Source organism: Myxine glutinosa, chromosome 11 (genome assembly GCF_964187855.1).
Source record: "Myxine glutinosa chromosome 11, kmMyxGlut1.1, whole genome shotgun sequence".
Lineage (NCBI taxonomy): Eukaryota > Metazoa > Chordata > Myxini > Myxiniformes > Myxinidae > Myxine > Myxine glutinosa.
Window position 1 is genome coordinate 3289758 of NC_136271.1, and position 18993 is coordinate 3308750.

The window sequence follows — 18993 nt, forward strand, 5'->3', positions numbered from 1 at the left end:
CCCAATAGGTACATACAAGACCAGTTTCGACAAAAACACAATTGTGAAAAGTTACTTAACTTCGAAAGAGAGCGTGCATGGACAGCTTTGAAGAGACGAGACCTCCAATCTTGCGCATGCGCAGAGTTCTTCCTATTATATTTATATTATAGTTCAAGGTGCCGGCTTGGGATCCTAGGATCCTGGGTTCGAATCCCGGTCGATCGCTAAATTAACACCAGGGGGGTTGACTGAGCCTGTCATCCTTCCGAGGTCGGCAAATTGAGTACCAGCTTGCTGGGATGAATGATCCCGGTGTGTGCCCCAGTTTAGAATAGGTACACCATATCCCTGCGCATCGTAAGAGGCGACTAAGGGTTGGCGCCAGGCAGGGCATCCGGCCATAAAAACTGCCTCACACAGGGAACCATTATTGTCATGGGACCCGCAAGGCTAACCCCTGCTCTAGCGGGGAAAATGGCCTTGAAACGATCATTCATATTCATTTATTCATTGGAAGTAATAGCAGAGTACCCGCCCTATGGCGATCTTGTTCCAAGCGTGAAACACATTTTTCTGCCATCGAATATTTTCTGCTGACACAACTACTTTGACTTGGATTTCCTGCCGATTTCCTTTGGTAATATTGCTCTTGATGATTTCTGTTCAAATTCGGTATCCTTGATTTTTGAGGCATCTCAATTTTCCAGAAAAAAACCCATCAAATGTCACCCGAGCTAACAATACCCACAACCAACCCACACCCCCCTCTTTCCCCTCCCCTCACAATCCCCCATCAAGCATCACCCTACCTCATTTCATTTCATTTCAGGTTACCCTACCTAACAATACCCATAATAACCCCACACCACCACCCCTCAAAATCCCCCATCAACCATCATCAACCATCATTCAGGGTCTTAACAATACCCATGACCACCCCACACCGCTTACCCACTCCACCATCCCCTCACAACCCCCCGTCAACCGTCACCCGAGCTAACAATACCCCACCCCATGACAACCCCACACGCCCCTCCCCCACCCCCGCCTCTTCCATCATCCCCAATCAGTATCAGAATCCAAGCTCGCAATGCACCATTTCTCTATATACCGTCGCTGGCAGGATCATGGTGAGTGTGACGTCACTGGCAATCTCAAAAATCGACAGTCTCGGGTTTTTTCGGTACTTTGTGATTGGCAAATAAAAAAATATTCCCTTCAAATTAGACCATGATAAATGATTGCCAATGGTTTTTCAGACAAAGAAATTGTGTTTGGGTTCCCTTTTAAGGGTCTTTTGGGTCTTGATGGTATTTTGGGTCTTCAGAGTCTTTTCAGTCTTTGGGGTCTTTTCATTCTTTGGAGTGTTTTGGGACTAAGGATCTTTGGGTCTTTTCAGTCTTTGCGATATTTTGGGTCTTCAGAGTATTTTGGGTCTTTTCGACCTTTTGGGTTTTTAAGGGTCTTCGGGGTCTTCAGGGTCTTTTGGTTCTCATTGGTCTTCAGGTTCTCTTAGGTCTTTGGGGTATTAAGGGTCTTTGGGATTTTTTCAGTCTTGGGGTCTTTTAGGTCTTCGGGGTCTTTTAGGTCTTCATGGTATTTTGGGTCTTTGGGGTCCATTGGGTTATTTCAGTCTTTTAGGTATTTGGGGTATTTTGTGTCTTCAGGGTCTTTAGGGGTTGAAGGGTCTTTGGAATATTTTCAGTCTTGGGGTCTTTTAGGTCTTCATGGTATTTTGGGTCTTTGGGGTCCATTGGGTCTTTTCAGTCTTTGGGGTATTTTGGGTATTCAGGGTCTTTAGGGTCTTCGGAATATTTTCAGTCTTTGGGGTATTTTAGGTCTTCGGGGACTTTTTGGTCTTTAGGGTCTTCGGGGTCTTTGGGTTCCATTGGGTCTTTTCTGTATTTTTAATCTTTGGGGTATTTTAGTTCCCCTGGGTCCTTTGGGTCTTTTGGGGGTATTTAGGGTCCATGGGTTATTTAGGGTCCTCGGGGTCTTTTGGGTCCTCTGGGTCTTCGCTGTCTTGTAGGTCCTCTGGGTGTTGAGTAGGGGGGTGGTCTTTTGGGTCCTCTGGGTACTTTAGATTAAGTATTTCAGGTTACATTTGTGCGTGGAGTCAGGTCAGCAGTCCAACCAATGGGTGAAGAGCAGACATACATACAAACACTTGCTCCATAATATATAGATAAGTTTGAATACTCCATCGTTTGAATAGCCCATTTGACTCGCATGGTTTGTTCTGTTTTTGTTTAGCATCTTATTACATCTTATTACTTATTATAGCATCTTATTACCCTCTTCCCTGTTTACTTTGTAAATAAACCCTTAAAAGGTAAGAAACGCATTTCAACTATCTGCTCCCGTGTCCATTTGCCGCCATTAATTTGGCCCAAATGAAGTTCCTTGGTAAACAGTAACGTGTTCGAATTAATTAAATACACATAGTAAAATATATATATATAAAACACAGTTTGTGTGTGTGTGTGTGTGTGTGTGTGTGTGTGTGTGTGTGTGTGTGTAATGTTACCGATAGACTCCTAAACGGAGAGGCTTACGTGCTTGATATTTGACATAGACATGGCCATTGAGCCTGGGACGAACATGGCCGAACTCAAAATATTTGACGATCCATATTTTTTATTCATATTTACCTCAGCGCATTTCAGCGAAGTACCCGCTAATCTCAGCCGGTTCCAGAGCAGCTCGCTGATTCGCTCAGAGCGATCACGTGATGTTCCATTCCCGCCGCCAGACTGATTCGCTCAGAGCGATCACGTGATGTTACATCCCGTCACACGCCACACGTTTTTTCACCTTTTATGCGATCGTGTTTTGTATCGATTTTGTGCGATATGAATTAAATGTCTTTGAAACAGCTGTGAAATGTCTTTCCACAACCCTTCCGTAACCGATTGGAGCAGTTTATTGCCGCACAAAACGAGATCCGCGAAGCGAGTTGGTCGAGTCGTGCTGACCAAGATGGCGACACGGTGGCTTCACTTTTCACGGAGTATGAGCGTTCTATATATTTTCAATTCAGTGCGCCCGTGATTTGTGGCATAGACATGACCATTGGGCCTTCACGGTGTAATTTGTGCGAGGCTTTTGTCCGAGTGAGCTTGAGTCGAGAGGGCGAATGTACGGGTTGGGAATGTACGGGTCTCCCTTCCCCCGCCCGGCAACGCCGGTACTGGAGGACGTCACAGGATCGGTGAGTCTCCAAAATCCGCTTCGTGCTGTTGCGAATATGCAGGACTATGTCCGATTGTTGTGCTGCTCTCCGACCATGAGAACTGCAACGTCATTGTTGACTGGCCATCCCCTTCCCTCCCCCTTCCCCCCTCCATCCCCCCTTCCCTTCCCCCTCCACCCTACCCCTCCCCCCTCCCCCTCCCCCCCATTTTTCCCCTCCCCCTCCCTTTTCCCCCCTCCCCCTCAATTTTCCCCCTCCCCCCTCCCCCTCCCTTTCCCCCTCCCCCCTCCCCCTCCCTTTCCCCTCCCCCACACCCCCTCTGCCCTACCCCCTCCCCCTCCCTTTTCCCCCTCCCCTCCCCCCCCCATTCCCCTCCCCTCCCCCTTCCCCTCCCCTCCCCCGCCCAGCAATGCCGGGTACTTCTGCCGGGTCCCCCCCCTTCCCCTCCCCCTCCCTCCCTCCCCCCTCCCATCCCTCACCCTCCCCATCCCCCCCTCTTCCCCCTCCCCCCTTAACCCTTGCTTGCTTGTACCTGACATTACAGGTACAAGCAAGGGTACCCGGCGTTGGCCTGGTCTAATTTTTTTGAGGGGGCCTAAAACACTTTCTTACACCCACAAAGGAATGAGGTCCATACACACTTCCACAAACTTAAAAGAAAAATATATCCCAAAAATGCAACTTTTAAATATATATATTTTTTTCTAAAACACTCCCTAGCACTGATGAACCTCAAAGTTTGATGAAGATTCATTCAGCCATCTGAGAAAAATGGACACACACACACACACACACACACACACACACACACACACACACACACACACACACACACACACACACACACACACACACACACACACACACACACACACACCCTCTCTCTCTCTCTCTCTAACCGAGCTGTTAGATGTTAGGGTGATTGTAGGTGCTCTGATCAAAAGAGCAAGGGGGACTTTTTTTGCAAGAGAAGAGATGGAAGGTAACTCGTAAAAAAAGCATTGTTGGGAAAAGGGATCTTTGGTTTTTGTTGGGAAAAAAGAACCAGCTATCTTTGGTATGTTACTTGAAGATGTCTACATAGAAAAGTATATTAAATTTACACTATGACAGAACTAAGGAGAGTCAAAATGTTCCATTCAACCATCAAGGAATGGTCTTGTGTCAGTTTGGTTCTCACTTTTCCCCAGTGTTGGGTGATTTTCCTGGTACAATATTTGAATAGAAATCTGCCATTCCATATCGATATGCACGCAAAGTCCTCCACTGAGTAGCTGATTATTCAAATGAACATATTGTACGAGATAAAGCGAAGAGGTGAAGATCATGAAGAGACAGTACAATTGATGAGAAGAGGGGGTGAAGGACCTGTTTGTTGAGGCACGCAGCCGTGCAGCTTGCAACAGTGATGATGCAGGACTCATGTTTGGTGTCACACAACGAGATGCACTCAGGTCACACTGATCCAACAGCCTCAAAAGCTCCACCTCAGTAGGGCTTCCGGTCTCTGCACATTACAAAACTTGAACTATACTCACATCCAAATATACATCTCTGAAATTGCTACATTAGACAAACCAGGTTACACCAAAATATTGTTGCAGGAATGTGTATAGGGAGTAACAGGTGTAAACTAGACTAGTTATCACATTAATACATGTTTAGCACAAGTGTGTGGTTTCTAACCCTAACCCACGGTAATGTGTCTCCAGGCCGCCCCACCGTTCCCTCTCATTAATCTTAGAAATTGTTCCCGATGTAATCTGCCTGTACGCTTGTTTAAAGGGAACTGCATTTACCCAGCTCCGTAACAACAGACACAACAGGCATTTAAAGGCCATTTTCCCTGCAAGAGCGGGGGTTAGCCTTGTGGGCCCCATGACAATCTTCTCCATTTTGCCCTATTTTCTGCATCTCCCCTTGTTAACCCCCTTGCCTGCATTTCTTCTTCGACCATATATAGCTAAGTCTTTCTCGGTCTTCCCTGTCCTCTCCATCCTTCTACATTCATTTCCATCACTCTTCTCAACCAGTCACTTTCATCCTTCCTCAACACATGACCAAACCATCTCAACCTGTTCCTCTTCACAGCATCAATCACAGGCTCTATTCCCATCATCTTTCGCAATTCATCATTTGTCTTCCTCTCTCTCAACGACACTCCGCACATCCACCGAACCATTCGCATTTCCACCCTTTCCAACCTTCGTTGCTGCTCTACGTTCATTACCCATGTCTCGCTCCCATAAATCATAACACTTCTCACACATGCAGCATACACCTTTCCCTTCAGCTTCAACGACACTCCCCTCCTCGTCAGCACGCCACTCAGTTCCAGAAACGTCTTCCATGCACATCTCACTCGAGCAACCGTTGCCGAGTCTGATCCACCTTCTCCATTCAGCATGCCTCCTAGGTAACAAAATGTTTATGTTTGTTTATGTTTATGTCTATTCAAAATGTTTGTCTCCTCGGTAGCGTAAGACCCAGCGAATCCCTCCCTCCTCCGAGGATGGCAAAAGAAACGATTTGCGATAGTGAGCGAAGCTAAGAACTGCAGCTGTGCTGCTATGGAGGGAAAATTTACCATCCAATGTGCTGAGCCATGTTAGTTGCAAAGCATCTAGGGTAAAATGTTCAAATTAACGTTTTCATAGTGGATTTACATGGAACTTTCCCACCAAGGACTTGTCTTAAAATGTTTTTTTTGCAAGCTGCATGTGAAGAAAGATAGTTGAAGCATGTGTGGAAGTATAGCTTCTACTTAATTAAATCAAATTAGTTAATTACAATTCTGTTGTATTCTCTTCTTCAGTTAAATCACAGAAATAATGATTGTACTGTGAACCACGGTTTGAATAGACACATGTGGGAATGCACTCTTGGATTGTGCCAATGAAAAAAACTGTGCTCTCAGCAAATACTTATCAGATGTATCCAATGTATGTATCTTCCTTTATAAGTGAAATCAGAAGTACATTCATCCAAACTTTGACGGTGAAATCACTGCCAAATATTCTAAAGAAATAATGTTGCTCAGGGGATGACTTTTCTGAAACACATCTGTTATCTTTACATTTCAAGGCATACTTATGGGTTCTCATAGCGTGCATAAGCAGAACCAGATGTGGGACCAGAATGCCTGGAAAACCCACTTGCTCTCCTGAGAAAATTTCAAAGGACTTTGCCCTTATAAAAGAGAGAGATCTGGAAGAGAAACTTTAGAAGAAGACTTGCCTGCTCTGTGTTATGCTGTGTAATTCTGTCCTGTAACCAAAGTGAACTGTTCTATGGAACTCTGCTAAACTTTGTATGTCTATGTGCTTATCAAGCCTAGTTTTCTTCTCCAATAAGTAATACATTTCTATCCAACCCGACGGTGTTTATGAACATTGCTTAAACAAGCACCTCTACTCTGGAGACCTACTCAACACCTCATCTCACCAGTATCTGGAGTTCTACAGCACATGTGAAGAAAGAATTGAAGATAAAAGGCAGGTCGCATTGCACCGCCATAGATCACCCCCTCCCTCTCTCCACATCTGGGTCCTCATCTTCAAAAGAGGTCGTTTTGTATTCTCTACAAGCTGGAAGAATGCCAATCCAGCAAAAGAAGATGTGAATACTACACACGGGTGCCTCCCTGTTTGAAGAAACAGACTCCCTATTGGTTGCAGAACTCCTTTATCTGAAATGTGTTTTCTGTCGATTATTTTTGAGATTTGCGAAACTATCCCCATGTACTTCCCCCCACCCATCTTGGAATTAGTATTAAACCAGACCGCCTGGAGAGTGGAGAGTCGACAGTGAATGTGTTTGTAATCTGTGACGCATTCCTCCGTAGCTAATGTGAACAACCTGTTTGCAAATGTGAATTTATAAATAAATGAATGTTTTCACTAAACGCTGTTTTTCGTCTAACTTGAGCAGAGGACAAGTTTCGCTTCCACACTGCTAACCACCAGACCCACGCGGAACCACTCACAACTGCAGCCGTGGCGAAAGGCTCCGAGAGGCTGGCCGGCGAACCAATCAACGCATAGTCACAAGGTAAGAAAAGTTGAGGGGTGGGGACAGAACGAGCAGTCGGCACCAAGTAGTTAGTCGTGTTTGTTGGGAGAGTTCGGCAGAAATGGCACCGAGTGAGCATAGAGCAACTCAGAGGTGGGAAAGTTGAACAAGAGACGTCCCATGAAGCTCAGCGAGTGGACGAGGTAGACCCGGGAGAATACAGGACTCAACGACGCCAGATAAGCTCGTGCGCCGAGAGGCTACGAAGCCCAGATGCCACGTGGTCAGACAAGTCTTTCCCACCAAGGACTTACCGTCCCTCCCCTCGTCCCAGCACTGCCAACCCCACATAGGCATTGTGTGGATATCAGGTTCTCTCATTCCTTGTCTTATGATCTTGTTCTGTTTGAATCCTCGTGGAGTGAATATGTAAGTCAACAAGTAAGCTGTCGAGATATCGTGGCATATATAAAATGTTAAATAATTATTGATATGTGTGCCAGCTCTTCTTGTTGTCCATAGCTTGCTTTTGATAATTTATCCACCTTGTTTCTTACAGCTGGAGTATCAGCCTGGTGCATGGATTGCAATTTGGCAATTAACCACAGCGTGAGGTACACTCACGTCCATTGGAAATTTGGCGTAAACCTCGTTAGCAGGGTCAAAATTGCAGTATGCTTCCCATCACTCGGTAAATTGCTTGGCCCCAAATTCTTTTCTAAATGGGGAAATCATCGCATGTGGCAGATCTCGTTGGAGGTTCTGTATGTCTGAAAATGAAACAAAGATCTGTTTGGGTTTTCCGGCAGACAGCGTCCAGTCTCTGAGGACAATCCATAGCGAGAATGGTGATCGTTTGAGTGGATGATTTGACCACGTGTCCACCTCACGGTCCACCCTTAATATATATTGGTAAAGTATTTTCGAAAGGTCGTCTGTACTAAATATTGAAATCCACCTCCACCCACCAACCTATCAAATACAGGCTGTATCATTTGGATGGACTAATGTTTTAATCCAAGAGCAAATGTTAACAATTACAAAACTGTGGCATTAATAAATCGTATCTTGTTATTGGGATGTGAAAGTCTCATTAGGCCTAACCTACAGTACCATTCTATTTGACTCAAATATAAATTGATGCCAGGCTGCACAGCAGCACCAAAACTACGGCCCACCTGTTTCCTCAGTACGACCCGCATGTTCCATGGCTGTGGTGAGGTCCCACATCTGCACCGAACCATTGGCGTGGCCTGTAAAGAGGCAGCGACGGGGCCGTGAGCCCATGCGACTCGAACCCTCACACTCGTGCACTGTAAAGCTGCTGATAGTTGTCCCGTCCACCGAGCGGATCTCACAAATGCTGCAACAGTAAGGAGTGAGGTTTTAGAGATGGAGTGGTTATACAAAAATAAGTAGAAAAATGTATATTAGAAGGCCAAATGAGTTGTAATTCATCAAAATACTTCAATACAAAAGCCCTTTGACATAATAAGATATGCTGTTGATATGTTTGACTTTGCTCACCGACGGCCTGTGGAGGAGAGACGCACTAAGAGCTGCTCTGTAACAGGAACCACTTTTTGAATGAACACCTGCTGGTCGTCACGTTCACCAAATGGGCCTACACAGTGCAAGATGTCTTCTTAACCTTACATGCGAGTACCTGTGCTAGTATTTGACATTGAAAAACTGAGAATTCTTAAGACCATCCTTTCCAGTATTGGGGCAATTCCACGACCACACGTTCATGATACATTCAGAAGAATCGAACATCACAATAGGAAAATGAGCAATTAAGGGGTTATTTACTCACCAATGTCATTGCCAGCAGAATAGCTTCCCGTACTGCCACCCTCTTCCAATGCAAGGATCTTAAACGAGGCAAGTGGAGTGGACCCTGGCTGGGTGGAGATCATGCCACGAAAACGGGTCACCGTCCAAGTACGGACGTGGTTGTTGTCAGCGCAGACTAAATGCCCCATATATTGATCATGTAGTCCACGCAAGGTGGAGATCATGGTAACACAGGTGGACAGAGAGAAGACAGAAATAACATCAATTAGAAAACAGGAACGAACGTGCGCATATGCATATGCACACACACACACACACACACACACACACACACACACACACACACACACACACACACACACACACACACACACACACACACACACACACACACACACACACACACACACACACACACACACACACACACACACACACACACACACACACGTCAGCCAGCCATCTTTTTCAAGACTATCTGGATGGTGCAGAGAATGTCACGGAGAGTACCAATTAAAATTTACATTTATACAGCTTTTATTATATTCCTGAAATTGAAAAAACCTGTACGAGTTGCTGGCATGACAAAACATAATCCATGAAGAAACCAAGGACACCAAATAAAAATGTGTTCCTCTGGAGGAACAATTCACCAGGCTGTGGTATTGTGGTTAGAGCATCTGCTCTGAGTCTGGGAGGTCAGCGGTTTGATTCCATCCCTGGCCGAGTCGTAACAAAGGTATCAAAAATAAATTGGTATGGACTGCTTCCTTGGTTCACCTTCAGCAGGACGAGTTGCAATCCCTTGGGGACGGAGATTTCTCTCTAAAATTACTCTGCTCACAGCGGAGAGAAAAGCGCCGCCATTGGATGGCATTGCCGGGTACCCAGTGTGTTCCAGGAAGTCAATTCCCCAAATGTCAACAGATGTGTTGTCTGATGTGTTCTGTGTTCTTTGTTCCACTGTGTTCTTTGCTGTCTGTCTATGTGAGTGCACGATTTGTGTGTGACTGCTCTTTAATGAGCCTTAGAAACTGCACAACCTTTTTTTAGGAAAGTGATATAATGGTGGAGAACAAGAATAATATTCACATCACCTCCTGCAGATAAATATTCGGCAAGAAAGAAACATTGCATTTTTAGTAAGTAAGGATGCTTCCTTAATTATGGTGAATTGTAAATATATTGTGGATTTTTATGCCTCCGCCAACGAAGTCGCCGGAGGCATTACGTTTTCAGGTTGTCCGTCCGGCTATCTGTCTGTCTGTCTGTCTGTCCGTCCATGATAGGTTTTCGTTACCGTGATAACTTGAGAACGGCCAAAGGGATCTTAATCAAATTTGGTGCAGGTATGTAAAATGATGGTCATGAGGCCAAAGGTCAAATGTCATGTTAGGTAAAAAAAATTGTTTTTACCACGATAACTTGTGAACCAGTAATGGGATTCTGACCAAATTTGGTAAACTTATGTAGAATGATGTAAAGGTGAACTGATTAGATTTTGGGGTCAATAGGTCAAAGGTCAATGTCTGCAATAGGTCTATAACTTGAGAACAGCTGAAGTGATCCAATTCAAACTAGGTACAGGTTTGCATAATGTTGTAAGGATTAAGTGATTAGATTTTGGGGTCAAAGGTCAAAGTCCGTAATAGGTCTATAACTCGAGAATGGCTGAAGTGATCTAATTCAAACTTGGTACAGGTATGTATAATGAAGTAAAAATTAATTGATTCGATTTTGGGTTCAAAACGTAAAATGTTAAAGGTCAAAGTCTGTAATAGATCGATAACTTGAGAATGGCTAAAGGGTTCTAATTCAAACTTGGTACAGATATGTATAATGATGTAAATATTAACCGATTAGATTTTGGGGGTCCCGAGGTCAATGGCCAAAGGGCAGAGGTCATGTCAGGTAAAAATGTGAGAACTTGTGAACAGCTGAAGGGATTTAAATTAAAACTTGGTACAGGTATGTATAATGATGTAAACATGAACCACACACACATGTAAAACTTGGTACAGGTATGTAAACCACACAACCGATTAAATTTTGGGGTCAATAGGTCAAAGGTCATGCCAGGTGAAAATGTGAACTTGGGCACAGCTGAATAGATTTAAATCGAACTTGATACAAGTATTATAATGATGTAATAATGTGGGCGGAGGCATATCAGTCGACGTCGTGACATCGAAGAGTGCCGTTCTATTTGGCATTTGTGTTACATTTATATGTATGTTATGTGTGTGTGTGTATGTACGTATGTATGTATGTATGTATATACACAACAACAACAACAACATGCATTTTAAAGGCCATTTTCCCTGCTAGAGTGGGGGTTAGCCATATATATATATATATATATATATATATATATATATATATATATATATATATATATATATATATATATATATATATATATATATATATATATACACACATATACAGACTTCGCATTTAATATGGAATATTTTTTTTGTGGGGGTGAACTTACTTTTCAAGATGTCTTAGAACCAAAAGTTCATTGGAATTATGTTGAAATTATTCTAGATTTTGTTAATGTGACCTTTAAAAGAAACAAAAACCACATTTGACATTTCGAAACAAATAAATTGATCCTTGAAAGTGATGTAAACTGATATCGAACTCAATTCATGGACAGTACTGTGTTAAACTTCTGTACGTTTTCCAGAAGTATCTCTTTATTTTGCACATTCGCCAAAAAATTTTTAAACAAAAGTTAAATTACGACTGGGATTACGGACAGTAAAATTACAGTTCAGTACTTCGTGTAACCCCCACGAGCATTCAGGAGAGCACGTACACGTTGAGGCATGCTGTTCACGAGATTTGCCAAGGTTTGGACAGGAATCGCTTGCCATGCAGTGACAATAGCCTGCTGCAATTCACACACAGAGGCAGGCTGCTGGTCCAAGTTGTCGATTTGACGCGTCAATTCTGCCCACAAGTTCTCTATCGGATTCATATCCGGGGACATGGCAGGCCACTCCATATGCTCTACACCACGGTCAGCAAGAAAGTGTTGGATCATGCGAGCACGATGAGGCCGTGCATTGTCATCTTGGAAGACAAAGTTTCCTCGAAAGGCTGCACGAGCAAATGGAAGCAATGTTTCTTCCAGAATGGCCCTTTACTTGAACTGGTTCAGGTTTCCATTCAGAACAACCAGGTCAGTTTTGCCCCCTGCATGAAAAGCAGCCCAAACGGTCACCCCACCACCTCCAGCTTAGACTCTTGGCACTATACAATCTTTGTTGTAGGCTTCATGCACTTGTCTGCGCACTCGGACACGGCCATCTTGACGATATACCAGAAATCTAGACTCGTCACTGAAGATCACGTGATTCCAGTGTCCTGGATGCCATTGACGGTGCTCTCTGGCCCACTGCAATCGGCGCTGGTGGTGTTGTCTGGTCAGGCGTGGCTTTCTCAGGGGACGCCTGGCACGATAGGCTGCTTGAACCAGTCGTTGGTTGACTAGCCTTCTGGATACAGGCACACTTGTCAGTTGCTGCCACTCAGCCCTAAGCCGATTAGCTGACTTGGTACGGCCATTGCGGACTAACCGGTGCAGCTGGCGATCATCCCTCCTTGTGGTTCTGCGGGACGTCCTGGCCTCGGAATTGGTGTAGGGACACCCCTCTGAGCATTTCGTTTCAGGATCTTTGACACCTGACCTTGAGTGATGCCATACTGCCGAGCAATAGCACGCTGTTTCATGCCGTAATTTCGTAAAGCCACAACTCCATGACAAACAGCATTGTCGAGTTGACGGACCATCTCCAGAGGAAGCGGCAATAACTTTTGTAGACGTGCAGCAGTTGTTTTCCACTAATACAGAACGCAACAACCCTTGTATACCCGACTGTGAAGCCAATCATCAAATGCACCTGTCCTTACATTTTGCCACGCCACCTGTGATATAATCCTGTTGTTGACCTCTTTCTGCGACAGACAATCAGTGACATGGTTCTTTAACAAATAAATCACCAAAGTGTAAAAGAAACTCACCAGATTGATATACTGAGTTAAGAAAGGAAACCCAAGTCAAGAAAAAATATATATTCCATATTAAATGCCAAGTCTGTGTATATATATATATATATATATATATATATATATATATATATATATATATATACATACATACATATACATACATACATACATATACATACATACATACATATACATACATACATATACATACATACATATATATATATATATATATATATATATATATATATATATATATATATAAATAAGTGAAGTCACGAAAAATGGAACACTTTCATTTTTCTCAATACAGGGCTTGATATTTTCTTATTACAAATAAAATATCCACTATTTTACACTTGTATGATGTGTAATGGGGTCTCCTCTACCTGCAGAGACAACTTCAGTGCAATATAACAATTTTTGGTTCTTGCGTGACAGGTTAAAGGCCAAAAAAGGGGGTATTTTTGGCATTAAAATGTAAAGTAGTTAGACTATGACATTTCTTTGATCAACTATTATTAGCAGGAAGGTTTTGAGGTGTCTCCTTATTTTTTTATGTAAAATCTAAATGCTAAGGTTTATTTCAGTGAAAAAATTATCGTTCTACCCCTCTTCATTGCGGAGTAATTGAGATGGGAAGATGGCGCTATTTTCAAAGTGAGCTCAATTTGAGTGGTACTAATTATTACTTTACTCCTTTACAAATGGTAACAGAATAACTATATCTTTTGCATTTTTCTGTTGTAGATACCATTCTCTGTTGAAGTCTATAAGTAAAATTCAATAAACATATCACATCATAAAAAATTTTTGTATGAGAAAATCATCCAAAAATTTCCATCCCCTTATGTCACGTCCGTCACACCCTAATTTATTCAAAAAGTAAGAGTTACAAAAATATGAAAAAATATGCCTGAGACAGCTTCAACCATTAGCTATTCTCAAACATCAAATGATTAATTTGTGCCTTCATGTTAATTTGTAGAAGGGGAAAATAATGAATCCATCCCCTGAAGTGTCACATCCGTCACACTGTGACGGATGTGACATAAGTACCAGAAATGACAAACGGTCTTGTTCGCAAAACACCAGAAATGAGAATACAGTCTTCCAGTGGCCAAGAAATGATGACATAGATTGTGTCCACCCACTTGCAATTTTCTGTCACCCGCTAGACCTCACTGGAGTTGACCCACTGGAAGTCCCAGCCCTCAACAGGATCAAAACTGAATTTGGAAAGAGGAAATGAACTGCTACAGGATTGTGCCTACCATCTAACAGACTTGCTCCAAATCAGGAGTTGATCACACTGTCTGTTGAGTTTTCAGCACAAAGTTGCAAATTATTCCTCCTGGTCATGCTCACTTATCTTTCATGTCTGATACATAGGCCTGTAATTGGCTTGACATGGTGGTGCATAATGCAAGTAATGTGGAAAATAGCCATTTATTGTTGATACACTATCCTTGTTGAGTGTCAAAATTAGATTTTCACTTACCTTGATGTAATTTCATGTTGTCAGGTTGTTACAGTTTACAACTGACATGTTTGATGTGTTTCTGTTATTTGTTCTCAGCTTTCATAGATTTTAGAAAGACTGGTATCATCTATCTATAATTCCAGTAATCTCTGTGTGTCTGTCTGTGTGTCTGTGTGTCTGTGTGTCTGTGTGTCTGTGTGTTTGTCTGTGACCGCTGTTTCTCGACAACCACGGGTCCGATATACTTGAAACTTGCCAGGTATATTGCTGGGGACCCGAGGATGTGCCTTTTCAAGGTTTGAAATTAATCGGACAAGTACCTACCGAGCTATGTCCAAAAAACGCTTCAACCAATCAGAGAGCAGCGAGCTATCACGTGTGCCGAACCGTTAATGCAATGCAAGCGTTAATGCGTTAATGCAAGGCTTTTCTTTTTTTCCCTCTTCTCTTTCTACTTTTCCTTGCGATTAAATTGCAAACAGCCAAAATACGTTGGCGCTAATTGAATAATTGGCCATTAACACTAAAATAATCGTAACTGCGATATGCCAACTTCCGGACAGTGCAGCCTTCCCTGTTGTTGTTGTTTGCAGCAGCTGTTTGCAGCAAGGCAAGGCTTTTCTTTTTTTCCCTCTTCTCTTTCTACTTTGCCTTGCGATTAAATTGCAAACAGCCAAAATACGTTGGCGCTAATTGAATAATTGGGCATTATGTTTTACAACTAATAAAAACGAATTTGCGATTCATTCGCTTTCCTGCGCGTTTGTGTACGCGATGGCGATTTCTTTACCAAACTCCGGAAGCCGTTCGCTTTGGACCGAACCATTGCATGTAAATAGAGGGGGGGGGATTGTCACCACTCGCAAGCCGTTCGCTTTGGACCAAACCATTTCATGTAAATAGGGGGGGGGGATATAATTTTAGATATATATATAGTACGGGCATGCCCTAGTGTAAAGAATTTCTGTCATGGCAAACTATCATTTATTATGGAAAAGTAACAAGTATCTTATGATTTCCATACATTGTCGCTTACGTCACGTCCGTCACACTGAGGTGATATTGCCTTTAATGTTAAAATACACTGTACTTGGTGAACTAAGAGGGGTATATCGTATAAAGACATGAGGCATACAATAGATTTTGAGAGTATTTTGTACTCATGACCCCTAAAATTTGCCAGAGGAAAACTTTTCATGGTAGATTGTGGTGGAGGGACACAATATGGCAACACCAGCAAACCAATGTTACATTTTTCCATCACAGACTTACACTTAGTATTTTTTTCTGATAGTTTTCACCCCTCTGCATCTTCAAATGCCAAGAAAATAATATTAATTAGAGGTAAACATTGCTAGGCACATGATCTTATCAGTGTGACGGACGTGACATAAGATATTGAATTGTCTAATTCACAAGCCTCCATTTTAAAAGCAAGGCAAGCCGTTATCTTCTAATCATTATTTTTGTACACGTGGACCCTCATACTCTAAAATAAAGCAACAGACAAACTGTTTAAAGGTAGAAAAATTGTCCACTGCTGATTTTTATACAAGTGTTCCATTTTTCGTGACTTCACATATATATATATATATATATATATATATATATATATATATATATATATATATATATATATATATATATATATATATATATATATATATATATATATATATATATATACAGTGGTACCTCGGCTTACGAGTGCCCCAACGTACGAGTTTTTCGGGATACGAGCCGTCGCTCGGGCGGTTTGTTGCTTTGGGATACGAGCCGAGATCCGATGTACGAGCTCAAAAAATTTATTTTTTTGAATTTTCCGGTTGTGGCTTCCGGTTCCGGTCACGCGGTTATCTTGCCGTGAAAGCATCTCTGCTTGGATATAAAACACGCAATCGTCGAAATACATGAGCGAGGAATCTCCTTGCTCCAGCCGGTGACGTCATCGGCGGGGATCCCCGCCTCCAGAGTGGCTGGTCACGTGACCGCCAAAGCGTGTCGCGCGTGCGGGTATAATGAGCTACACCTGTGGATCACGTGACCACGGAAGCACGCCTCGCTTGAGAGGCATGGCTTTCGGTTTGCGTTTTGCTTTATAAGGCGCGATAAATGGGCTTTTGAGTGTTAGCGGTTCATGGCGTTGACGGTTCATGGCGGTTCATGGCGGTTGACGGTTCATGACGGTTGACGGTTCATGACGGTTCATGACGGTTCATGGCGTTGACGGTCAAAAACCCATTACATCAATTTTACCAGGCACTGTACAGTAAGTACAGTGGACACCAAATGCACGGTGGAAGGCTAGAAGTAGAAGATCGTCCAAGACAAGTGAGAATAAGCCATACTTTGGAGGAGATGACGTCATTCGCTGGTCCGATAACCAAAGATGTGGTATAAAAAACCAGGTGAGCTAACAATGCAGCAATGAAGGAATTCGGCCAAGGCACCGGCACACAACGACCTACCTACATCGAAAGACTCAATGCCAATGGTGACAGAAGCCAAGACGGCCGGCTTAAACACCGCCGAAAGACCACGGTGTACCAACTTACGATGCAGAACATCTTGCACTTAATATGATGACAACAGGTGCCATCCTCTGACGTACCATTACAGGTACAGGTACAGTACACGTGAGCACAGAGCAAAAGTTCACTGAAACCGAGATTAAGAAAAAAGAAAAAACACCTCGTGGTCCGTGCTCGATATCCGAGTTTCAATCTTTTCAAACACATGATGCTCTCGGTCACGGTATCTCCTGCGAGCTGCTTCTCCTTCAACCACACAAACAACAACTTCTCCATATCTTCATGGATAGAGGTCCGGAGCTTTGAAATAATCGTAACGCCCTTGGCTGGCGTTATAGCCTTTATGGACTCCTTCTGCTTCAAAATCGTACATATTGTAGAAGGAGTACGATCGTACTGCCTCGCCAAGTCGACAACACGCACACCTCACCTGGCATGCTCTTCTCCTCTGCTTAATAAAACCAGTTTATTTCTTTACATTCTCTTGTATTATGTACAGTATATACGAGGTCGTGCTTGTTTATACATTATTTGTTATTTATAAAGTACATTTTTGTTATTTAAAAGCACCTAACAAAAAAAAATTGGTGTTTTTTTTTTGAGGCTGGAACGGATTAATAGCATTTCAATGCATTTGAATGGGAAAATTTGCTTTGACTTACGAGCGATTTGGCTTACGAGCTCCGTCACGGAACGGATTAAACTCGTAAGCCGAGGTACCACTGTATATATATATATATATATATATATATATATATATATATATATATATATATATATATATATATATATATATATATATATATATATCACATATATATATATATCACATATATATATATATATATATATATATATATATATATATATATATATATATATATATATCACATATATATATATATATATATATATCACATATATATATATATATATCACATATATATATATATATCACATATATATATATATATATATATATCTATATATATCACATATATATATATATATATATATATCACATATATATATATATATATATATATATATCACATATATATATATATATATATATATATATATCACATATATATATATATATATATATATATATATATATATATATATATATATATATATATATATATATATATCACATATATATATATATATCACATATATATATATATATATCACATATATATATATATATATATCACATATATATATATATATAGGTAAATGGTTCTATTCAACCAATCATAAACATTCAGACAGAGAAGAAGACAGAAATAAATTGCGTACTAGTTAACATGCTGAAAATGGACATTATAACAAAAGACGGACATAGTCACAAACAGATTTGATAAACTACAAGTCAAAAAGGCTAAACCATCTCCATATACATGTGTGACAGTGTAAACAATTTAAAAAAAGAAGCATTGAACAGTTTGATGTCTACACATCCTGAGGAATTTCAAGGAATGCAAACAAATTTCATGATGAAAGAACATGACCATAAGGGACGTCTACACACACTGAGGAATGACAAGGAATGCAAACAAATTTCATGATGAAAGAACATGACCATAAGGGACGTCTACACACACTGAGGAATGACAAGGAATGCAAACAAATTTCATGATGAAAGAACATGACCATAAGGGACATCTACACACACCGAGGAATGACAAGGAATACAAACAAATTTCATGATGAAAGAACATGACCATAAGGGACGTCTACACACACTGAGGAATGACAAGGAATACAAACAAATTTCATTATAAAATGCCATGACCACAAGTGAATAAACTAGAGCTTCCAGGGAAGCAGAACTCAACTGAACTGACCGGACAACTTTAAAGTAGGTCAGTTGTCTGTACTAGATTTGACTTAAGATAGCAACCTACCTTGTGTGGTAAGAGTCTCACACACCAAGTTTGATCAAAATCCATAAACATTTGTGGACGTTA

The 18993-nt window shown here is 41.7% G+C and overlaps 1 protein-coding gene across 9 annotated transcripts in view; it reads right to left on the bottom strand.

Annotated features, from left to right (window-relative positions):
• Positions 1-18993, bottom strand: part of LOC137418169 (BTB/POZ domain-containing protein KCTD3-like) — a 94087-nt gene that overhangs the window by 8732 nt on the left and 66362 nt on the right. For all 9 annotated transcript variants that reach the window (XM_078786345.1, XM_078786343.1, XM_078786344.1 and 6 more), the window contains 4 exons: positions 9003-9158; positions 8714-8810; positions 8365-8549; positions 4544-4682 (listed from right to left, as the gene is read on the bottom strand). In XM_078786345.1, the coding sequence (XP_078642471.1) occupies positions 4544-4682; positions 8365-8549; positions 8714-8810; positions 9003-9158 (577 nt within the window). The remainder of the gene's footprint in view (positions 1-4543; positions 4683-8364; positions 8550-8713; positions 8811-9002; positions 9159-18993) is intronic.